The sequence below is a fragment of the Coenobita brevimanus genome, chromosome 18, assembly GCF_032717465.1.
Source record: "Coenobita brevimanus isolate Jiangsu-jjx chromosome 18, ASM3271746v2, whole genome shotgun sequence".
NCBI classification, from domain to species: Eukaryota; Metazoa; Arthropoda; class Malacostraca; order Decapoda; family Coenobitidae; genus Coenobita; species Coenobita brevimanus.
The window spans coordinates 36,416,526-36,442,708 of record NC_136971.1 but is presented as its reverse complement, the minus strand read 5'-3'; the positions used below and the strand labels follow the sequence as shown (position 1 = coordinate 36,442,708).

Here is a 26,183-nt window from a genome sequence, read left to right as displayed (position 1 = left end):
AAGCTGAATAATGTGGAGACTATTCTCTCTCTCTCTCTCTCTCTCTCTCTCTCTCAGTTCAAATTTAAATAATGAGCGTCATTGTTAACATTTAATGGAAAATGTAACGATGTTTTCATTTTTTCCAATCATATAATTCATATCGCTTGATTTTTGATGATGCATAGAATATGATGTAAGGCAATGGAGCTGATATAATTAAATAATTCGGTGAAACTAGCTTTAACAGGCCAACTTATGCACATTTAACACATATCGGTGACTCAGTACTGTTCCTCCGTTTCATCTGACGAAGCTGGGCAATTTTCATAGTTTACAAGCTAATTCTTGTTTGCATGAAATTCGACAAGCCTTGGTTATGAGGTAAGTAAGTCTCCTTGGATACTACTGTAGTTAGATTCACCTTCCAATCTGACTGCTCTTACCAACAGGTATTACCCGAGCTGAAGGATATTTCGGATCTTTGGCAGATGAAAACAAACCGACTTTGTCATCATCATCATCATCACAAAAAGATATGCATTATCACATCCCACCTCCACATCACACACGCTCGGGCGCGGAGAGAGAGAGAGAGAGAGAGAGAGAGAGAGAGAGAGAGAGAGACAGACAGACAGACAGACAGAGAGAGAGAGAGAGAGAGAGGGGGAGAGAGAGAGAGAGAGAGAACAAATTACAGCAATGCCTGCATGATCCTATAAACTCTATCTCCCATGCAACAACTCCCACCTCTGTGCACCCTCATCACTGAGCTGTATGTCTGCTTTTGCGGAAAGGGAGGGAACTGAGTGTCATCACCAGAGTTACTCGGTGCGTCCTTCACCAGCACCAACGCATAATATATATATATATATATATATATATATATATATATATATATATATATATATATATATATATATATATATATATATATATATATATATATATATATCTCATCAGCCGTTTGAGTATCCACTGCAGGACCGGCCTATCCTGACCGAAGTCGGGACAATACAGCCAATGTATCTCTACCAAGTGGCTTAGGTTGTCTGGTAGAGATTGTATGTAGGGTGAGAAGTGCTTGTAACTGTAATTGTAGTGTTGTAGTGGCTTTGGATGTGTGTGTAGTCCGTGAACCAAGTGTGACCGGCCCGCGCAAGCCGACTGGGTACAAGCATACATCATAGTAAGCGACACTGGTTCAACCACAGCACCCCTTGTGTCCGCCAATGCTTTATGTGGCCGGGTGAACACCCCCAACGTTTATTATATATATATATATATATATATATATATATATATATATATATATATATATATATATATATATATATATATATATATATATATATATATATATATATATATATATATATATATATATATATATATATATATATATATATATATATATATATATATTTATTTATATATATATATTATGCGTTGGTGTGGTGAAGGACGCATGTGAGTGCACCGAGTAACTCTGGTGATGACACTCAGTTCCCTCTCTTTCCCCCAAAGCAGAATGGTTCACTGCAGTAGAGGGACAGCTTTAGCCTGCAGTCCTCTGCGTTTATGTTCAGATGATCCTTGCGCTACGGCTACTACTACTACTACTGCTGCTGCTTCTGCTATTCCATTATGCGTCTGCCTAACGACATATGAAACAACATCCTTTTAATACGTTCTCCATTGCTCCTTCTCTTGCCAGTTTCTTGTGCGGGTGTTACATTTTATTCTGGGATTTTATTTCTTTGTTCATATAATTCCTGCTCAGCCATTTTCATCCATGTCTTTCTTCTTTATTGTTCTGCCAGCTCAAGACAGAGCCATGAAGGCCAGCCGTAAGTTATGTTTCATTTTGTTTTAAAGTTTTTTACTTTCAAATCACGATATGGAGTTTTGCTTCCTAACTTTTCACCTTCTTTCTCTCTCTCTCCGTCCTCATTTCCATACCTCCCTTCAGTATCCCGTCTCCATCCTTGTATTCTAGCAATCTTATTGATTTTCCTCATCCTTCTAGCATTTCCTATGTTCCATCTCTTAAAATAGTGCTGGAGAGGGACACCTTCACGTGGTGACAATGACATGACCAGTTTTACAAACACTCCTCACCTATTTCACTGACCTCCGAAAGGAGAGTGGTGGACTGAAGGTGAAGAGCAGCTTCAGCCTGCAGTCGACGGGATTCGCATTTTAGATGGGTCTGGGGCCACAGCAACAGCAACAACATTCTCCCCTCTTTCCCTTCCATTCTTGTCTCCATATTGACCTTGTTAAGTTATAGCATGTGAAGACGATTTGCAGAGGGTAGAGAATGAAAGACTAACCAGGAGAGTTAACAAGGAGAGTGTATATGAATTAGGTGGAAGGGGAAGGGTTGGTGGAGACCGAGGACGAGGTACAGTATAAGTGTGAGAGGGAGAGAGTTGGAAAGGAGACAGCCAGAAACAAGAGAACAGGAATTATCTCTGGCCACGTCTTACGCAGTTCAGGCATCTGACAAGATATAAATAGATAAATACATAAACAGATGGACACATAGTCTAGCATTTCTAATTCCACCATTCCCCAGTTACGTTTCTTAAAATGACCCGTCAGCCTCTGCATGTTTCAGTTTTATCCTTTTCATCATAGAAGTATAGTGCAGAAAGAGAGAGAGAGAGAGAGAGAGAGAGAGAGAGAGAGAGAGCAGGGGTGGCAGGAATCATTATTTTAGTCCACCATGAGTGTTGATGGTGCGGCAGGGACAGGGGCTGCTGCTGGTCAGTATGACTTCACGAGTTTAATCCAGTTTTAATTATAATTAAGAAATGATGTATCATCATGGGTCAGATTCTCAGCCGGTATGGAGCTACAGTTACTAATGACCTTACAGAAGAAATTGGTCTCCCTCAAAATTCACCCATAGGATCCTCAGTAATTATAACTCCATAACTGGTGTGAATTAGACCCATGTTGATGTAGCATGTATTACTCTGAATCAACTTAAGGCTGTCGATGTATGATATTAAATAATAAAAATTAGCCCAAGAATAACCTCCAAAAGTTTTTCATAAATCTCTCTGCCACTTTGTATAGGCACAAGGACAATCATTTTTTTTTTTTTAACAGCAGAATAGAAGAAGTAAAAACAAATGAAAAAAAAAAAAATCCATACACCAGATTTTTGGCGTCCTCGATTCATAAAATATCTGTTAACAATTGGACTTGAACGGCTGTAGGTTGAAGTTTGGGGGGAAACAACTCCGGGGAAGCGAGTTCCAGAGAGATGCAATTCGGGAAAAAAAAAAAAAGAATTCTAATAGGCAAAAGTTGTGCAATATGGCTGTGGTATATTCCAGTCATGAGCGCTACCAGATGCCCGTGTAGCACGAGGGAAGCATGGAGAGGTGCCACAATGGAAGCAACTTCGTCTGGGTATTTGCCATAAAAGTTTCTGTAAAATAGTGCAAGGGAGGCAACATTCCTTCTTACTTGTAGGGGAGGTAGTTTATTTATAATAGCAGGGTTATTAATAATTCCAACAGCTTTGTTCTGAATTTTGTCTAGTTGTTTTAGCGCAACCTCTCCACGTCATTCCACATGGGGTGAGCAATATTCAAGCTGAGAGCGCACATGACTTTTATAAATTATAGCTCACTGCTCGTCAGTGAAGAATTTACGGACTCTGTACGATAATCCAAGTTTGAGGCAGTTTTAACAAGTGATCTGACATGAGAGGTCCAGCTGAGGGCATTGTTGAGACACAGAGAATTTCAATACTTTTGGAGATGGGAATATTAGTAGCACTGAAGGTAATATATGAATCTGGCAATATCTATCTAACAGTAAATTGTATATACTGTATTTAGTTTTACTAGCATTAAATGAGACAAAATTGTTTTGTGCCCAATCATTGATCATAGATAAATCTTGATTTATGAAGATGCTGTACTGAGTTGAGAGCTAGAAATATTAGACTTTGTAAACGGTGTTTGAGTATGAATGAAGTGTGAAGTGTTCAGTCATCACCATATGAGTGGATGGGTTTGTGGGTGACAGATACACACACACAACAAAGCCAGCCAGGAGACAGGACGTGTGTGCTGGGCAATCCCCAGGTTCTGTCCTCCCCCCTTACTGTTTTTTAACCAGCCCATACCCCACTGATCGGGCTTATGTATGGCCCGGCCTCCTCTAAAGGTGCAGGGACTCTTTGAACGAGCGAACGGTGACAGGTAAGAGATCATTAATGTGAACCAGGAAGAAGGTTGGTGCCAGAGCTGATCCCTGTGGCACGCCGGCATTAATTGAGTGGAAATTGGAATATACATAATCTACTTTTACTCTTATTTTTCTGTCGTAGAGATATGAAGAAAGCAGAGGAACAAAAGACGTTAGTTCATAGCAAGTGAGTTTGGACAGCAGAGAACGGTGCCACAGTCTGTCGAAAGCTTTAGTATTATCAAGGGTTACTGCATGAGTTTCTCCATGTTGGTCAATTAATTGATGGATGGTATGAGTCAGGAGATTGAGTATGCCAATGGTGGATCTTTCGTGGCGAAAACCATATTATCTATCACTAATTACGTTGTTGGATTCAAGATGTTTAACTATGTGCTTATTAATTAGAATTTCAAATACTGTACTTTACCAGGAGAAGATATGACAGCTTTTGGTCTGTAATCAGAGGGGTCAGAGGAACTTCCTTTCTTTGGAACTGGAATATAAGTCTGGATGGTTGAGTTTTGTGTGATGCCTTGAAATACTGAATAACTAGTTTATATATGTGTTTCCTTTGACTGTATATGGTTGGTTTGTTTTCATCTCACGGAACTGAGCCATTCTCACAGTCTGAATACTTTATCGTGGTTGCATGAAATTTGACGAGTGTTGCTTATGGGTAAGACTGGTCAGCTTGGGTTCTTTTTAATTCAGCCCTCTAATCTGACTGCACTTGGTTATCAACTGAACTGAAAGGCGTTTGAGATATTTGTCAGGTCTGAGTAAATGCCCGGTTAAAGCATTTATTGGTTATTATTTATTTATTCTCTTTTTTTTTTTACATGTGAATCAGCGCATCATAGTGCCTGAAGGCCTAGTGGTTACAACTCCCCAGTCAAATCTGCTGCCTTATCAGAGGTAGTATGCAATATCCAAGATCTCATCTAAGGTGTATTTTTTTTTCTTTTTTTAGTACGGAACACGCTCTACTACTTTCAACAACTCCTTCTAATTGAATCACAAAAAAATTTATCCCACAACAGTCTGGCAGTATTAAGTTGTAGGAGTGCACCAGTTCCGTCATATGATAACAGAGCAGCCATAATCCCCTCCCAATACGCTGTCTTACTCCAGAATACGTTTTGCTGTTGCCAACAAGTCTTAATCGACTCGCATAAAACATTCAAGAGGCCAGCAACCGTCTAATCTCGAAGTGAAACGAGTAATGCAAGGGTGAGTGAGGGGGGGAGTGGAGCATGGTTTGGGTGCATACAGTACTTAAAGCATATACGTGGGACAGCTTAGTGTCTCCCCATAAACTGTTGTTGTTGTTGATGCCCTGAGTAACCCCTTAACCGCGGGCTTGTTTTGCTCTGTCTTGCGTGTCCCGCGGGCATATTCGGGCTCTGACAGACTCTCTAAAAATATTTGCCAAAAATCAGTTATTAGTCTTAGAATATTAAAATTATATCTGCTTATGGCACATACCTTCAGCTTTCTCCTGGGATGTTTATTGAGCCTTCGTCGAGTACCGTAGGACTTGTGGAGACCTCTGAATTTGGGTAACGAAGTCTCCACTTTACACTTCCCGACAACCTGTAATATGATTACCACAGCCAGATATTATCACTAGAAACACTATTCTATGATTATCAAGTAGTTTGGAATCCATACTCCAAAAAAAAAACCCACTGTGAAAGCAATGAAAATTACAAACGCGTATGACCTTCCCACTTTCGCTAGTTCGCCGCTGGTATTCTGTCATTTATTATTCAAACAAACACTCACCCTTTAAATTCCTATTGTTATATAACACTTATATATATCTGCAGTCTTTATCCATAAGTTTCCTTCAGTAGTATTAGTATATTGTCACTGAAGTCATTCAATTTTTCATTCAGTAAAATACGTAGAGAGCCTTCCCAAATTCCTTCCCTTGCTGCACTAAGGGCTCCTTTCCTTTGGAGCTTGGGATAACGTGGGACACTGAAGCACTCGTACTAGGAGTTTCTGGCACGATTTCCTCACCAGGCTCATCTCACAAATCACCCGAAGGATCATAGTCACTATCCATCATTATCATTGATAATTCGGCTAGTTCACGTTCCACTGCAGTCACTTAGTCCTTTCCTGCTTCCCACACGAGTTTTTCTGGGGGTAGAGGTCACGGGGCCCTTTACAATGGGCGCAGAAGCGGCAGAAATGGCGGGGTGCGAGTGAGACATGCTTTGACCACAGAGGAGGACGAGGAACTGAATGGCACGGCTTATCTGAGAAGGTAAGGGTTGACAGTGACAATGGGGCTGACATCTGCTAACTTACATGCTAAGAAATTATTGGTAGGAAATCTCGGCAATACATAAAGAAATGGGGCTGACAGCTGCTAACTTACATGCTAAGAAATTATTGGTAGGAAATCTCGGCAATACATAAAGAAATAGGTTGTTCCAGGTGAATGTAAATGTCACTTAGGCTTCTCCTTTGCTTTCTGATATATATTTTTATTACGGAAATAGATTACAAGGCATATTTCAGAAGGGAAATTACCGTGGGAATTTAGCGAACGAGTGCATGTGAGGTGTTGTCAGGTGATAATTAGCCAATTCCAGGTGTATACCACTATCACTTACCTTATTTCTTTTTGGTATATATTATTTTGTATAAGTATAGGGGATAGGGCTTATTTCAATGGATGAAATCAGTGGAAAAATCTGGGGGAAATTTGCTTTAGCGCAGCGCGGCAGGGCAGGCGATAGGAAAGGGTAAAGGAGGTGAAGTAGGGAGGGGTGAGAGGGTACTGGAGGGGAGGTAGGGAGGGGAGTCAAGAATGGGGGAAAATGGCTAAATTGTCAACAATGGATGGGAGCACAGATGAGATTAGGAGTGCTGACTAATGGTGGACAGTAGCAGTACATGCTAAAAATTGATTAGTAGGATCTCGAAAATACAGAAAAAAGTAGGTAGTTCCAGGTGAATGTAAATGTCACTTAGGCTTCTCCCTTCCTTTCTTATAAATATTTTTATTACGAGAATAGATTATACGGCATATTTCAAAGGGGAAATTTCCCTGGGATATTAGCGAACGAGTGCACGTGAGTTGTTGTCAGGTGATAATTAGCCAAATCAAGGTGTATAGCACTATCACTTACCTTATTTCTTTTTGGTATATATTATTTTGTATAAGAATAGGGCATAAGGCTTATTTCAATGGATGAAATCAGTGGATAATTCCGGGGGAATTTTGCTTTAGCGCAGCGCGGCCGGGGAGGCAAGAGGACAGGGTAATTTAGGGGAGGTAGGGAGGGGAGTCAGGAACGGGGAAAAATGGCTAAAATGGTCAACAATGGATGGGAGTACAGATGGATTTGGAGTGCTGACTAGTGTTGGACACTGGGAGTACTGATAGATGATACAAGCCACCACTTGTAAGCCCGGGAGAATTCAAAATAACACAGAATCACAAAAGTGATGCCTCACGGTATGATCCATTGCACCCGAGCTTCACAAAAGTGATGCCTCACGGTTAAGGGGGTAAAGAATGGATACTGCCAGGTGGAAGTATGAGGAGTGTGTATGTGCGTACTTAAAACGTATTCTGTGAAGTTTAATGGTTCTGTACACATAGATAGTACATATACAGCTGGGGCAAAAGTTCGCCCCATATTTCACCTTTTTGTTCTCACTTTCTTCGAGTGGCAAATAATTCTAAGTTGAAACTTGGTATGTTTCTCTGCCCATTGATAATTTCTAATTGCATGATGTGTCAGATAGGAAAGTAATGTGCGGGTAATGCCATGAGCAAAATTCCTTGACAGTCTTTTGCTACCATTGTGTTCTGCCTTCCATATTTCTCAATCCTCCCCCAAAGATGGAGTGTATTCTTTTTCTCATACTCAGTCATTGCGTATTACATATTGTAGTCACATCAAAACAGTTCCTGTAACACCTTCTATCACAGAGAAAACTTCTTTTACATACTTTGTTGTGTGCTTCATTTTACAGTCACAAAAACTTTTCATGTAACATCTTCCATTGTCACAGTCAGCAGAGTTGTGTCAGTGAACTTATACCCTGACTGTAAATTTAAGTGTGAAGTAAATGCTATAGAGTAGTAGATGAGATTTTGTGCGTGAGTGTATGTGTGTATGAATGTAATGCTTTTCGTCGTACCCTCCCAGTCCTTTGAAAACTTTGCTCATACACTCTTCAGCTTGATTAGCTTTCGCCCAACTCTTGGCTGACTTTGTTCTTTATAATACTTCTTAACCCTAGATAGGTAATGTGGGGTCTCAGAAACCCCAGTCCCAGAAATTTAATTTCTAAAAATATGAGCATAAGGTCTACAGATCTGTCCGTCTCATTACCTTCCTGCCTAGTGATGCTCTTCATGGGGATGATGGGGTCATAGCTGTACCTGGCTCTGATTTTGCTCTATAGAGCCATTGGGGTATGTTAGACCCCAGATTACCTATAATGTAACCTCAGTTGAGCCCTCTTGTGATTTTTTTATTTCAATTTCCTGTCTTTCTCCTTTTGTATACAGAAGGTCCCAACATCGGTCTACTGCAGACCATCCAAAGAATCGTGATATTACTTATCAATTTTGCAAGATTTAATTTTAAAATTAGTATACCTAAAACTTAATCATTTTTGTATAAACTTTAAAAAAATATAAATTTTTTCAATTAAACTTTATTTTTTCTGGCCCTATTTAAAGATAAAGGGATGAATTATTTGTGTATTGAAGCAGTTTGAAATATCTCAAACGGAAGTATTGTTTTTTATTTTTTTTCCGTGGGGTCCGTCAGACTCCACGTTACCTAATATAGTAACAAAATTAAGATTACCTATCTAGAGTTAGCCGGTTTTACCATGAACCAAAAATACCCCCAGAACCCAGTGCTTCAGGGCATAATAATTCTGATGGACTCCTACCCAGGGAAAGTTTCACCTGGGGTAGTTGGGGGCGGCCGGGGCAAAAAGATAGCTAAGAAGGGTCACTGCGGTGGTGGCTGACTATGGGGATGGGCTGGGACACACACACACACACACACACACACACACACACACACACAGAAAGAGTAAGAGATATCATTACCAAAGTGACATGTGTATTCCAGAAAGTATATACAGTAAGTCCAAATCCACGTGTGTAGATATGTACGAGTATGTAGTCTATGTATGTGTGTAAGCTGCGATCATGGTGAATTGATTGAGCTACTGGACAACAGCTGTCGGAGGAAGATGCTGCTCCACGGTACAGTAATTCTTCACTCTACTGTATTAAAAAAAATATATATATGTCTTTACACATCAAGTCCTGGCATTTTAAAACAGTGGACGAAAATGTTCTCCAGTCACATAATGTTTATATGTATGCCTGATAATATCAACACATCATAAATTGTGAAGCTTATACAAGATGTGAAATACAGTAAACAGTTATTCAGAACTGTCAGCATTATGAAAACATATTAACATTAGCTAATTTAGGAACCACTGTTCACCTCTATAAGATGCTTTTTCTTTCCATGTAGACTGTTCTTTTCACAGTATCTCCTTATTCCCTTCATTAGAAGCTTCGGTGGTGTGATTGGTAGGGTACTCGTCTCATTGTGCGTGTGCTTTCATTTCAGTGCTGGAGCTAGCACTTTGGAAAATGGAAGAGGGGGAGGTCATTTCTGGCGGAAATACAAGTTTGAAATCTTTGTAATTAACTACTGAAATCCTTAGATTGTGTTAAATCACTATTTTTTTGAAAATGATTGCTATGACACTTATGGAAAATATATCATATATCAAGTGAAACAACATTGTTTCCAATATAAGTAATCATTGGTCTGCCGAAAAAAGGAGAACCCCGCCCTCCCACCCCAGCCCCAAATCCGTCCCTGCATTCTGGCTGTGGAGGACATGTGGGTGTCGGTATAGCGCGTTTACTTTAACCCCTTTCACCTTGGTTGATGGCCAAAGGTAGTCAGATTGGAGAGCTAATAGAACTAGTGACCAAGAAGAGTCATTCCCATCCCTACAAAGGCTTAATAAATTTCATCATTCCTCAATTTATTCATATTGTGGAAGTGGCCTAGTTCTGCCAGATAAATATAAGTCTACTACAGTGTGCCCTTCCAAAGCTTGTCATGTTCTCTCACTTCGAGTTCTACCAGCGGCATATATAGACTAAAGCACAAACAGCCATTGCAACACTTAGACTTTCACATGTACCATTTTTTCAGCAGACTCTAGTTTCCCCCAATCTTCGCCAGCATAGGGAAAGGAAAATTTTGGCTGGCACTCTCCCACCAGCGAGAATATCCATGGAATAGAAAGAGTAACATAAAAAACATGTAGTCCGATAACGCATTTTTCAGTTTTTTACCCTCCACTTGACAAAATCAGAGGGGGTATTGTAATCACTGGGATAAACAAAAATAGATGGGCTTGAGATATTCATTTCCGTGCCAGAACTCAGAAAGTATTCACTATAGAGTCATTAAATTTCACATAGATATGTCTTATTGTGGACTGGTGCCTTTTCATAGGTAGAATGCTAAGTAGTTTCTTTTCTTTTTTCTTTTTTTTAAATAATAGAATGGCAAAATTTCATAGATTTCAATGCGACCTGCATAAGAAATCTTAGGGGTAATCATAAAAAAAAAAAATGGCTGTTTGTTACCATGGATTCACTACTGAAATTCTTAAGTGTTAATTCCTCTGTGTTATACAGAGGGTGGGGTGGGGAGGGCTGTGTTATGCACTTTGTTAGGTTCGCAGGGAGGTGGGGGTATGTGCTTGTTCGGATGGAGTGTTGCAATAGCGTAGCGTTGCTTTTTTTTTTTTTATAACCAGTCAAAGGAGCTGCCCACTTATATCTGCGTCACCACATAAGGGCGTCCCTCTTCATCAGTGAGGGATTTAGTGAAGCCTATATGTAACCAGCACTCCACTACAGCCACTAATAGATCCACCACCGCTCCATGCACAACACACAGAGGCAAGAGAACATGTTCAGGTCTCACTGCTGGAAACATTAATGAGTGAGAGACCCAGTTCTGTGTGTGTGTGTGTGTGTGTGTGTGTGTGTGTGTGTGTGTGTGTGTGTGTGTGTGTGTGTGTGTGTGTGTGTTTGTTTTCACGTAACAATGTGGTTCTGGGTGGCATATAAGAGGCTTTGAATCATCTCTTCCTTAGCGATATGTTTGGGTTACTGTATCGTATTATTGTTTCGTATGTTAGTTAAGGGACAGTGATTTGATATTGATATTGTGTGTAGCAGTAACATACATGCAAGATGATATGAAGGTGTAACAGGCAAAGGAGAGAGAGAGAGAGAGAGAGAGAGAGAGAGAGAGAGATCAGTGAGGAAGATGTGTTACAATTTCAACAGTCAATTACAATATATCTAGAACACCGCCGTCAATCTGTCGTCCCTCCAGCCTCAATACTTACCAGGGGGGATCCCGGGTGGGCGCCTGAGAGCGAAGTACAGCAGCAACAGCAACAGCAACAGCCCTGACAACAGCATCACCGTCACCATCCCCACCAGTGCACTTCCGTAAACACTTGAGCAACTTAAGGTCCTTTTCATCTATGCATGTGCTACATCTTCCTCCCTCATTATCTTTCTCCCTCCCTTACTCTCCACCGTCTCTCTCTCTCTCTCTCTCTCTCTCTCTCTCTCTCTCAAACAACAAATACGGGTGATTCATTCGCTAACTCCACTCCCCTGCCCATCAGACTCTAGGATAAAGTTTGTTTATCTTAAGACCCTGGTGTTGGAGAGGGACGCCTTCACGTGGTGGCACCGATATAACTGGATGGCTCCTCTGCCTGGTTGTAAGAGCTTCCCTCACCTTCCTCCTTATCCTCCAAAAGGTGGATGGTTGACTGCAGGAGAAGGGGGACTTGAGCCTGCAGTCCACCTAGTTCACGTCCAGATGAGCCTGGGGTTGTAACTACTACTGCTACTACCACTACTACTGTTACCACCACCACTACTAATACTACTACTTTTACTACTACTGCTGCTACTACTACTACAAAATTATCGATGATCCAAGAAATCCCCCCTCCAAAAAAATATACTACTACTACTACTGCTACTACTACTATTACTACTACTACTACTACTACTACTAATAATAATACCAACAATAATAATAATATTAACGGCAGGAAAAGGTGACGAAGGTACAGAGTTCATGAGTTTACAAGTGGAAGGTAAAAAAGAAAATCAAGTAATCGAGACTACAAGGCGGTGAAAAAAAATCCATATAATATTGTTCAGTTGACTTCAGTTTTTAAAAAGGATGTTGAAAATAATAATATCTGAAATAAGATATTTTTATTCCTTTGTAACACTACCAACATTCTGCAGTATATTTAGATGTCCAGGAAACCCTTGATAAACTCCTCATTAATGCATGAAGTAAAAGATCGTGGTATATGGGAAATAATTTGTTCATGAATAAGTCACTTGTTAGTTAATGCCAAGCAGGGAGTAATAACAACTGAAGAATCTTTTGAGTGGCGTGAATTACATAGCAGTGTATCCCAGGAGCCAATTTTCTGACGTGTGTACATACCTATCTATCTCTCCATCTGTCTATCTCTCTATCTATCCATCTATCTGTCTATCTATCTTCTGTAATTTTGAATTACAGCCTCCTTGCTTCTTTCCGGGTATTATGTTGCATTTCTTATTATTTCCTGCCGGTTGTTATGTCCAAGGAAGTGAAGGATGAGAGAGCCTTCCTCGCACTCCGCCTCCCTGTTTCACTTCACCGTTCCCTCCTTACCCCTCCATCATCTCACAATCTCTTCATCACTCCCTCTCCATCACTCCCTCTCTGTTTCACTTCACCACTCCCTGCTTTCACTTTCATTTCACCATCACACCCTCTCAGTGATGATGACTCTGTAGGGCTTGGGTGCATTGAAGATGAGAACTTCAGGGTCCTTGTCCATGGTGAGTTCAAGTCCTGGTGGTGGTGCGAAAGAGAAGTTCTGCAGGAGCACCGTCAGGAACACAAACACTTCCACCCTGGCCAGACTCTCACCAGGACACGACCGTCGACCTGATGGTGTGGAGGTGGATTTTTTTTTATTTTGTGCTACGATATGGAGTCAAAGACTGACAGATATTAAAAGAAAATATTCCCTGTAAGTTTTACACATGAAGGGAATTCCAAAATCGATTAATTCCAGGGTGTCAGGAGGTATTGGATTTGATTTTTCTTTTTTTTAATGCAAAAATATGAGAGGAAAGGCTGAACGGCAGAAGAAAAAGTATCCCTTCCAAAAGGTTTAAAATAGGTGAAGTGGAGGGGGCATATATAGCTTACATTGATCCCATTACTAGTACAAGGCCATATAACGAGGAACTATTGTACCTACCATCACATAAAGGGGAAATATTGTACCTACCTTCGCAAATCGAGGAAATATTGTACCTACCATCGCATAAGGAGGAAAAGTTTTCCCTACCATCACATAACGAACATATAATGCACGCCTACCAACGTACAGCATAACATGGGGTTCTATTGAACATACCAATAGAAAAAGGGACGAATCCTTCTTTCTTGGCGTTGAAGGATCCGTCTGGGTTGATGAAGTGGTCGGGGTGGAAGTGGTGTGGCTGCTCCCAGTACTTAGGGTCCTTGTGGCAGCACTCTAGGTGGGGAAGTACCACTGTGCCCTGGGGAGATGGGTAGATTAGGTAGATAGGTAGGTAAGTGGATAGGTACATAGGTATAAAGAGAGAGAGAGAGGGGTGTGGGGAGGAACACTAACCTTGGGGATGGTGTAGCCCTCGATCTGTGTGTCCTGCGAGGCGGTGTGTGCGACGGCCATTGGAATAAGGGAAACGCAACGGTGGACCTCGTGGATGAAGGCCTCCAGGTAGGGAAGCCTGGGGAAGGGACTGGAGTTAGAGAGAGAGAGAGAGAGAGAGAGAGAGAGAGAGAGAGAGAGAATGTTTGTTTGTGTGTGTGTGTGTGTGTGTGTGTGTGTGTGTGTGTGTGTGTGTGTGTGTGTGTGTGTGTGTGTGTGTGTTTAAGATTTATTTCATCGCCATCATTGTCATCATCGCCATCGTCATTATGATTTTCATCAACATCATTTTCATCATCATCATCGTAATAAACAAAGAGAAGGCTCCCTGAGACCGGATACCTCCTCTAACGCCAATAAAATTAATGGTCTATTGCAGACAGATAGAAAACAGATTCACATACCGAGAGGCAGAAAGAAAAGCAGAGAGTTAAGAAGGTAAAAGAGTGACAGACAAAACATGAAAAGAATGAGAGTTAAGGAAATAAACACAGAGACAGACAAAACAGCAAGACATATACACAAAGTTAAGATAAACAGACACAGAGGGACAGAAAAGCAAAAACATAAGCACATAGAGAGAGAGAGAGAGAGAGAGAGAGAGAGAGAGAGAGACAGACAGACAGACAGACAGAAAGAGAGCAAAACCTTCATCCCCACTTGCTCCTCTCGTGGTAGTAGAGGAAGCCGCCCTTAGGAACCACGGCGTCGATGTCCCGCTGTAACCTGGCCTGCACCTGCGGGTACTTGGCCAGGTACTTGATCGCCCAGCGCAGGAATGACGTCGTGGTGTCAACGCCGCCGATAAACAATTCGGTCATCACCTCAGTCAAGTCGTCATCTGAACAAAAAAATATACTCTTTTCAACTTTTAAGTGTAACAGATCATCGTTTTCAAATCATTCTCTGAAACTTAAACAGATTTCTTTCTTTACTACCTCAAAAAAAGACCAATGAAAGTCCCTGGTCATCACCTTCAAATCCGTCTCTGAAAAAATAATCATAATCTTTTCGATTTTTTGATGATAAATATGTCACTCATCACCCTCAAATCAATGTCTGGAGTGCAAACATACTTTGGGGGCTTTTTTACTGCCTCAAGGGAACAAGTACGAGTAAATGCAGTTATCCGTCATGAAATCCATCTATAAAAGTAAACATTCCCTCTTCTTTTACAAATTCTAAAAGGACCAGTGCAAGTCATTGATCATCAGCAAATCTTTTTCGGAAATATAACCATAGTTTTTCATGCACTGCCTTGAAAAAAAAACAATGGAAATTACAATTCATTACGTTTAAACCTGTCTGTAAAATATGGACTTCATTTTTTTTCTTTTTTCAAAGACTTTTGATTATCTAGAAAGAATAAATAAGAATAACTTATCATCTCCTTCAAATCCACCTCTGAGAAAATATATCCAGGTTCTTTATTATTATTATTATTACTATTATTTGTATAATAATAATAATAATAATTATTATTATTATAATAATCATTATTATTATTATTATTTTTATTATTATTACCGTATTATTATCTCCCCCAGTCCTATTACGTCCTTTTAGACTGTGTTCTTTCTAGTTCAGTCGGTTTTCTTCGCATTCAGATTGTTTTTAGCTTTTTTTTTTTTTTTTGGACTGTAGGAGTCAGATTCATGCAAGCATTCCCGTCAGTTAAGGAAGCTCCTTAACACCTCTTCCTAAGAAGTGTATTTTACTTCTAACACCTTGCTTACCTCCTCTATGGTATATAAACCATTTTAATATCAGACTACTCGGCTTATATAACGTACCTATACAAGTTCATATTAATCAGCCGTATCCAAAAATAAATCGCTAAGGATGAGATGGTAGAGAACCATCTTAACTGACAAGAATCTGACCAGCATCATAATATAGTTTCCATAATTTAACAGTTCAGAATTCAAGCTAGAGAGAAGATGATTTTAGACCAAGATAAAGTGAAATGAGTAGGCTATGCAGCGCCTCCCTTCGTTATAAATACTACCCCTTTATACTTCATTCACTTTCACTTGGTGGAAATTTTCGTCTTTTACAGCTTCTTTTGCGTAGCTAAGTGCCAGAAAAAAAACAGTGCTACAGCTCTAAATCCTTTCTGAAGCACTTCTTGATGACTAGTACATGCACCATAATATTCGTTTATCTCTTGTTACAGCTTTGCATTCAAGATGCAGAGATGCCCATTTTGCTCTAATATGCTGTGCATATAATATATATATATATATATATATATATATATATATATATATATATATATATATTTATATATATCTATATATATATATATAATAGGCATACAATACCCAACTTATAAGTGTCAGTGGTGCCTCTATTGGGTAATAACACCACCTTGTCACACCCCACCAACAAAGTATACCCTGATCGCCGCCTGTCTATAAACAGTTGTCTCTTTTATCGTGGCCTCACCTGACAAAGTATCGTCTTGAGGGGAATCCTTAAACTGCTGCAGCTCAATTAGGTAGAAGTCGACTAGGTCCCTGGGGTGAGACGGGTCCAGAGTTGCTTTGTGTTCCTTGATGAACTCCTGCAACACGGGATCTCGCTTATATTTTCAGGATGACATGAGTAGACTTTGTTCAGTTTATATATATATTGTTACGGAACAGAGAAAGATAATGTACACTTTAAGTGAGAATACTAAAAATCACTACTGTCCCGTAAAGTTCCAGGTTCAAAACAAAAGAGTTAGGTAAAATTACAAGTTAAAGTTTAATGCTCAAACTAACAACAAAACATTCATGACTCATAAGGATAATGTAATGGCAAAAACAAGTAAATATATGGTTAACTGCAAATAGCCTCTATTAACACGAAATTAGCAAGAGTAAATTTATCTAAGTCAGCCCTGATAAAATGAAAATACACTGGGTAATGCTCAGTTAATGCAAGATAAATTATTACAGATACAAAGTAATATTAAAACTGGCTGACAAAATGAATCCTACATAAATTACAAAAAAAAAAAAACTCACTAGGCCTACAAATCAACACCTTATGCTATACAGTACAAGGAAAAAATGCAATAACAGTTATACTCAAATTACACAGCTGCTAGATGGTTGGAGACTTTCTGAGCACTCACAATAATAATAACTGTAAAGGGGAGGACAGAGATGTGAACAAAATGAGGAGTAGATCTAAGTGGCAATGATGCAGAGACTGAGCTCATTATATAGGGGCCAGCAGAGCTTGATACAACTTGTAAGAAGGACGCGCAAATGAAGCCATGGGGACAAAGAGTTGACAATCCCGCACTGAACAAAAGAAAGGACGACTTACTCTACTATAACGGTAGAAGGAGGGGACTGAGGCAGAACACGCTCGTGATCAAACAGGCAGCACACTGTACGTTAGAATTACACAAAGGATGATGAAATCATAGGCTATGTAACACCTCCCCACAAAGAAAAGGAAATTTACAAAGGAAATTTCTTATTACTCTAAAACAATCTGTCTGAAGTCTAGATAAGCAATCTGCAATAACATTTTCTTTCCCCTTGACATGTTGTATGTCTAATGAATACTCCTGAAGAAGTAGACTCCATCTTGTCAATCTCTGATTTTTATCTTTAAACTTACTAAGGAATTTCAGTGGGTTATGATCGGTATAAATGACTATGTGGACAAAACCAGAAAACAAATAAAATGAAAAATGCTGTAAACCCAAAATCAAGGCCAAAAGCTCTTTCTCAATAGTTGAGTAGTTCTTTTGAGGTGGAGTGAACTTCTTACTGTAGGAAGATACAGGGTGTTCAATACCCTGATCATCCTCTTGCAGCAAAACAGCCCCAGCTCCTGTATCACTTGCATCAACAGCCATCTTAAAAGGCTTAGCAAAATTTGGAGTAGCGAGCACTGGCTGACTTAATAGAATAGCTTTAAGTTTGTTGAAAGAGGATTCACAGTTATCGGTCCAGACAAATTTAACTCCCTTTTTCAGTAGGTCTGTAAGTGGTGATACAAGAATAGAAAAGTTAAGAACAAATCTCCTGTAATAACCTACCATTCCCAAAAATCTTTGTAGCTCCTTCCTACTTTTAGGTCTGGGAAGATCACTTATAACCTGAACCTTAGCTCCTGGTGGTGCAACATGTCCATCACCAATTACGTACCCATGGTACTGAACTTTAGCTTGACCAAACTCACACTTTGATAAATTAGCTACAAGATTAGCATGAACTAAACGCTCAAGAAATTTGCTGACATGGCATAGGTGATCTTTCCAGTTGTCACTGAAGATTAATACATCATCAATATAAACAACACACCCTGCCAAACCCTCTGTTACAACATTCATGAGCTTCTGAAATGTGGCTGGTGCATTCTTCATACCATATGGCATTACGGAACATGCAAAAGTCTTTCCTAGTGTTACAAAACATGAGATCTCCCTAGCACGTTCAGTCATAGGTACTTGCCAGTATCCCTTTAACAAATCAAACTTACTTATGTACCTAGCCTTTCCGATCTTGTCTATGCAATCTTCCACACGAGGGAGAGGGTAAGTGTCTGTTTGGTTATCTGATTAACACGTCTGTAGTCGATGCAAAGCCGCTGTGACCCACCTGGCTTAGGGACCAGAGTGACAGGAGAACTCCACTCGCTCTGACAGGGCTCAATCATCTTGTGGTCCAACAGGTAGCCAAGCTCCTTCTGGATGAGAGGAACTTTCACTGGGTTCACACGGTAAGGAGGCAGTTTAATTGGCTTTGCGGCTCCAACATCGACATCATGCATCAACACAGTGGTTCTTCCTGGAGTGGCACGGAACACTTGCGGGTACTCCTGCAGTAATGCCGAAAACTCCTGCCTTTCCTCGGGAGGTAGATGAGAAAGCTTAGTCTGGAGATCATTCATGATATCAGGATTCTTCCCCAAACTATCACTCAGGCTCATACTGCATGGGAGAGCTTCACTTGCAGACTCGGGTGGAACAGCTACAGTGCAGACTGGATTATTTTCGTCCCGCCTGTGATATAACTTTAGCATGTTGATGTGACATAGTTGCTTGTTCTTTCTACGATCTGGTGTGGCGATGACATAGTTGACATCACTGAGTTTCTTCTCCACGAAATAAGGACCACTAAACTTGGCTTGAAGAGGTTGCCCATGAACTGGTAGCAGAATCAAAACCTGATCTCCTGGCTGAAAGTGGCGCAACCTGGACTTCTTATCATACCAAGTCTTCATCTTCCCCTGAGCAGCTCCTAAATTCTCTCTCGCCAGCTGTAAAGCAGTGGACAGCCGTTCTTTGAACTCATCACATACTCCAGCAGGTTGACGTCATCTTCCTCCGACAGCCAGCATTCCTTGAGTAGCTTAAGGGGTCCTCTTACTTCATGGCCAAACAGTAGTTCAAAAGGTGAGAAGCCCAGTGATTCATTTGGAGATTCTCTTGCAGCAAACACAACGAATGGAAGACCTTTATCCCAGTCTTTCTGATGTTCCAAACAGTATTTCTTGAGCATCGATTTGAGTTTTTAATGATATCTCTCCAACGCTCCTTGGGTCTGGGGATGGTAAGCTGAAGACGTGATCTGGGTGATGCCCAACTCTTTCAGAGACTGCTTGAAAACATTCGACATGAAATTACTTCCCCGGTCTGACTGTACCTCCTTGGGCAGACCAAACTTTGTGAAGAACCCTAGCATTTCCTTAACCACGTTCTTTGCTGAGATATTTCTAAGTGGAATGGCTTCAGGATAACGAGTAGCCATATCAATCAGGGTCAACACATAAGAAAATCCTGAAGAAGTCTTAGGAAGAGGGCCCACAATATCCACCAACACACGGGTGAAAGGCGCCTCAAAAGGAGGAATGGGAACTAGAGGTGCAACCTTTTCGGTCTGATTACACTTCCCCACAACTTGACAGGTGTGACAAGACTTACAATACCAGGAAACATCCCTGAAGATACCTGGCCAGTAGAAGTGTTTCAAAATGCGTGCCACAGTCTTCCTAACTCCAAGATGTCCTGCCAAACTGAAATCATGAGCCACTCTAATGATATCCTGCCTACAAACACGAGGGATGACAACTTGATGTACAACCTCCCATTCACAGTCGGCTGATGCTGTTGAGGGTCTCCACTTCCTCATAAGTACTCCTGACTTTATATAATAACAAGTAGAAGCACCAGCTGAATCTTCCTCACTGCAAGCAGAGTTAGCTAGACCTTTCAACTCAGGGTCAGCAACCTGCAACTCAACCAACTCCTGACGAGACAAATTATCAACACTACGGGGTACTGCCTCATCTGGTGAGTGGTCCAAATTAGCAAGAAAAGGGTCAGCTAGGATAACATCATCATCATCATTATCCTCTAAATCACCAGTAACTTTAGACTTAGCCCTAGTGACAGCACATGCAGGGAACACATCAGGGACATCACAATCATGGGTCGCAGCCACTGGCTCACCAGACAACTGAGGAGCTGGACACACCTGACTTCCACCAATATCATTTCCAAGTAAGAAAGTTACACCTGACATTGGGAGTGTCTCAACCAACCCAACCATAACGGAACCATTAACAAAACCACTCTAAATTCACTCTGCACAGAGGGACAGAAAAGTAATTATTCCCTACACCTTGTAAGATTACAGTTTCATCAGAGGAATTAACATTAGAGCCTAGAACACTGGTCAGTATAAGGGATTGGCAAGCACCTGTATCACGATATATTTTAACTGATTTCTGTCATTACTGTCCAGAGGACTGACAAAACCATCAGACAGGAAATTAGCACATGAACTCTTGAGAGTGTCACCCACGTTACTGCTCAAAAGAGGAGCTCCATCATGAGAATTTAAGTTACCCCTCAAAGCAGGTTCAGTTAACTCAGTTAAAGAGTTCTGGGAACTCTCAAGAGTGGACACTAGACCAATTGACTGAATATTTAAAGACTCCTTTTTGTTCACATCACGCTGTCTCCTGAAACATTTCTCCGTAGTATGACCAAGCTTACTACAATAAGTACATTTACTTTTCTGAAATCTAGAGGTGAAGCTGGTATTTACTTCCTGAGAAACATCATCTTTATTCTCTTTCCTGTTACCTGTACTCTGAGTAGAGGCAACGTACTTACTCTCAGCTTTCCCTTTTTCTCTAGAATATCTCTTGTGAGTGAGAACATATTCATCAGCTAAAACTGCAGCATCAGACAAATTATCTATTCTTTTCTCATCAAGATATAGGCTCACATCTTTATAAATACACCTCTTGAAGTCCTCCAGCAAAATCATCTGCTTAAATTTACCAAAATCAGAATCCACATTCTTAGAATTTAACCACTGCTCTAACAGATCTTCTTTGATTTTTGCATACTCAACATGGGATTGCTTATCTTGCTTGTAAGTTGTCCTAAATTTTACTCTATAGGCTTCAGGAACAAGCTCATAGGCCTTAAGAATCAAGCTCTTAACTACATCATAATTATCAGATTGATCCTGAGGCAAAGATGCATAAGTTACTTGAGCTTTACCGGTGAGAACAGTTTGAAGGAGTACTGGCCAATACTCCTTGGGCCAATTAAAACCTGTAGCTACCCTCTCAAACAACTGAAAATACTTTGTTAAATCAGATTCATTAAAAGGAGGGACAAGTTTAACATTTTTAGCCACATCAAAATCATCAGAGCTAGATGATCCAGTTCCACATTGTTTCATGCGATACTCATGGTCTGCCTGAATCCTGCCAAGTTCAACTTGTGCCTGTATCTGTGCCTCCTGAATCCGAGCCTGAGATTCAGCCTCCTTAGCATTTGCTTGAAATTCAGCCTCCTTAACACAAGCCTCCTTAGTCTGAGACTCAGCCTCCTTAGCTATCTATCTATCTATTGCCAGAAGCCTCAATCTCCTTTGGGGTGGCCACAAACAAATCGCCTCCAAGTCGCCCTGTCATCCGCCATTTCATTCCCCTGCTCCCAACTCACACCCCCCTCTCTCATATACCTCTCCACCCCATCTCTCCATCTCATCTTCGGCCTCCCCCTCCCTCTTTCCCCTTCCACCTCACTCACATACACTCTCTTCGTCAGTCTTTCACCCTCCATCCTCTCCACATGGCCAAACCACCTCAGTGTGTTCCTCATAACGCTTCCTATCACATCCACATCAACACCACAACGCTCCTTTATATCCTCATTCGTCAGCCTGTCTCTCCATGTGACTCCACAGGCTCCTCTTAAATAACTCATTTCCACGGCTCTCACTCTTGACTTGTGTCCTTCCAACAACGTCCAAGCTTCACTTCCGTACGTTAGAGTTGGTATCACAATACTGTCATGTAGTAACTTTTTCACTTCCATGCTCATTTCCCTGTTTCTTATCACTGCTTTCAAAGAACCAGCAACCTTTCTTCCCTGCTGTACCCTTTCAAGCACTTCACCCTCCAAACCTCCATCCTTACTCATCACACTACCCAAGTACTTAAACGTACGCACATTTTCCAATTCCTCACCATCCAACCTCGCTGTACATTCACTGACTTCACCTCTCTCAAAGACCATCACTTTACTCTTCCCTACATTCACCTTTAGATTCCGTTTCCTACACACTCTCTCAAACTCATCCACCAAGCCTTGTCACTCTCCTTCGTCTTCACTCAACAACACGGTATCATCTGCAAACAACAGTACAGGGAGTTTCCAAACACTATCCTCTCTCACCAGGGCCACTCCAACATCCACTACCCTACCTTGTACCTCTTTTATTACCCCATCCATGTACAGATTGAACAACCATGGAGACATGACACATTCCTGTTTCAACCCAACTTTCAAAGAGAAAAATTCACTTAGTTCACCATCCACACGCACTGCAGCCTTCGCACCATCGTACATACTCTTCACAGCATTCAACAACTTCCCATCTATTCCATATATTCTTAACACTTTCCACAATCCTAGTCTATCCACCCTGTCATATGCTTTCTCCAAATCCATGAAAGCCGCATACAACGTCTTTCCCTTCTCTAGAAACTTTTCCACTAAAGATCTGAGAATGAATATCTGATCTACACAACCTCTTCCCTTCCTAAAGCCTCCCTGTTCTTCTCCAACTAATTTCTCTGTTCTTTCTCTAACTCTGTCAATAAGTATCCTACCATACACTTTTCCTATTATACTAAGAAGACAAATGCCCCTATGATTACCACACACTTCTTTTTCCCCTTTTCCTTTGTACAAGGGAATAATTATACCTGACTTCCAATCCTCCGGGACTCTACCTTCCTCCCAGGCCAATCTGCACATCTTCCACATCCATTCTACTACTATCTCTCCCCCATGCTTCAACATTTCACCACACACTCCATCAATTCCTGGGGCTTTCCCTGATTTAACTTTCTTCATTGCTTCCACAACTTCTATCCTACTGATTTCTTCCTGTCTTCTCACCTCCCTCCTTCTCCCAGCCATTCCCCAGCCACTTATACTTGCATTACTTCCATCCTCCACGTTCAACAATTCCTTAAAGTGTTCTCTCCATCTGCTCACTTTTTCTCCCTTCTCCACTAGTAATCTACCATTTTTATCTTTCACTCCCCTGCTAACTTCACTTCCACCCTGTCTTACTCTTTTCACCTCTTTCCAGAACATTTTCTTACAGTCCTTCCACTTTACACTCAAATTCCTTCCAAATTCCTCATCCACTCTCTTCTTACTCTCTCTTACTAATCTTTTCACCTCTCTCTTCCTTTCTACATATGACTCTCTCTTCCGCCTCTCAACTTCTTCCACGTCCCTATTTCTCATCCATTCATTGTATGCTTTCTTCTTTTGTGCCACAGCCCGTTTCACCTCTTCAGTCCACCACGCTGTTCCTTGCACCCCCCTCCGTCTTCTCTTCCTTCCACACACCACATCACATGCTGCACATATTTCTTCTGCAAATATTCTACACACACCTTCCACGTCCCCCATCTGCTCCAACTCATATTTGCCCAATCGTTCCTCCACTTCTCTCTTATACTCTGCCTTTTTCTCATCCTCTTGTAACCTTTCCACTCTCCTTGCAACTACTCCTTCCTCTCGTCTTTCCCTTCTTCTATTCCTCCATCTTACTTGAACTTTAACTCTGGCCACCACCAAGTAGTGGTCAGAAAGTCCACTCCCCCAACCTCTATAAACTCTTGCATCCAATATACATCTTCGCATCCTTTCATCCACACACATATAATCAATCATTGCCTTCCTTAGCACGTGCTTGAAATTCAGCCTCCTTAACACGAGACTCCGCCTCCTTAGCCTGAGCCTCCTGCAGGGCTAGCTGTAACTTAGCTAATTCAATCTGCGTTTGCTCATTTGGAGGAGTTACATTAAACAAGCTTTCATTAATCATGTCAACAATTTGATCTTTAGAATGATGAGAGCGAACAGCAATTCCCAATTGTTGAGCAACAAGCTTAAGTTCATTCTTTGTTCTGTTTTCTACATCACACACTGTTTGCACATTTGACAAAAAATCCTTGGCTTCATCAAGTGTAGTAATAGTAGACATCATGAATAAGTAACAGTCACAAAATATCAAGCAATATCCTTATGATAATATCCTGAATATCCTGATGAGAGGTCGCCAAATTTATGTTACGGAACAGAGAAAGATAATGTACACTTTAAGTGAGAATACTAAAAATCACTATTGTCCCTTAAAGTTCCAGGTTTAAAACAAAAGAGTTAGTTAAATTACAAGTTAAAGTTTAATGCTCAAACTAACAACAAAACATTCATGACTCATAAGGTTAATGTAATGGCAAAAACAATTAAATATATGGTTAACTGCAAATAGCCTCTATTAACACGAAATTAGCAAGAGTAAATTTATCTAAGTCAGCCCTGATAAAATGAAAATACACTGGGTAATGTTCAGTTAATGCAAGATAAATTATTACAGATACAAAGTAATATTAAAACTGGCTGACAAATTGAATCCTACATAAATTACAAAAAAACCTCACTAGGCCTACAAATCAACACCTTATGCTATACAGTACAAGGAAAAAATGCAATAACAGTTATACTCAAATTACACAGCTGCTAGATGGTTGGAGACTTTCTGAGCACTCACAATAATAATAACTGTAAAGGGGAGGACAGAGATGTGAACAAAATGAGGAGTAGATCTAAATGGCAATGATGCAGAGACTGAGCTCATTATATAGGGGCCAGCAGAGCTTGATACAACTTGTAAGAAGGACGCGCAAATGAAGCCATGGGGACAAAGAGTTGACAATCCCGCACTGAACAACAGAAAGGACGACTTACTCTACTATAACGGTAGAAGGGGGGGACTGAGGCAGAACACGCTTGTGATCAAACAGGCAGCACAGTGTACGTTAGAATTACACAAAGGATGATGAAATCATAGGCTATGTAACAATATATACAGAGAGAGAGAGAGAGAGAGAGAGAGAGAGAGAAAATCGAACTTTTAGGAACTTGAAGGGCAAAGTGTTTATTCAGTTCCACTACTGGTGGGAACTACACCATACCCTGCAATTATTCTTTGGCCTTCTCAAACCCATGCCTCATTTCAGTGCAAGTTGCAGTGCAAGTGATAACTGCCGCCTTTATCGCAACAGGGTTTGACGTGGGGGAACTCACGTTGTCTGTCGGATCTCTCCTCTCTGTTCAGAAGGAATCAAGGACAGATTGCGGAAAAGATAAAAAGAATTCCAGCCACAAACACCCTTGATTCTCCATGTTGATGTAAAGCTCTTGCCCAACATCGATGGTAGCGGCCGCAGTGATCGCCTGGAGATTGTTGTTACAGGGATTGGTGCAGAGAAGATCCTTGTGATCCCCAAGATACCTGCTGGAACGGGCGAAGCAACGGGAGCGGCAGTACTAAGGACTCTAGATGAATGGCCGAAAGTGAAGCCCTGGATTGCAGGGTTATGTTTTGATACTACAGCGTCTGACACCGGGGTTCACAGTGGAGCTTGCTTTGTCATTGAAAGAGGTCACCAAGTCCCTCTGTTGTTCTTGGCATGCAGGCACCACATGTGTGAACTCATAGTGGCAGGGATCTTTGACCTCTTTTTCTCTTCTTCTGGTCCTGAAATTCCTCTCTTCGGTCGATTCAAAGAGTTGTGGAACAAAATTGATACAGATTCCT

At 40.8% G+C, this 26,183-nt stretch overlaps 1 protein-coding gene and 1 pseudogene across 1 annotated transcript in view; both read right to left on the bottom strand.

The window, feature by feature from the left end:
* The window catches only part of LOC145391471 (cytochrome P450 2L1-like), a 41,885-nt gene extending 30,157 nt beyond the window's left edge, over positions 1 to 11,728 (bottom strand). Inside the window, exon 1 of the mRNA XM_080266083.1 lies at positions 11,641 to 11,728. Coding sequence (XP_080122209.1) covers positions 11,641 to 11,728 — 88 coding nt within the window. The remainder of the gene's footprint in view (positions 1 to 11,640) is intronic.
* Positions 11,729 to 13,083: 1,355 nt separating this feature from the next.
* On the bottom strand, positions 13,084 to 14,046 carry LOC145391469 (cytochrome P450 2L1 pseudogene; annotated as a pseudogene).
* Positions 14,047 to 26,183: the final 12,137 nt, after the last annotated feature.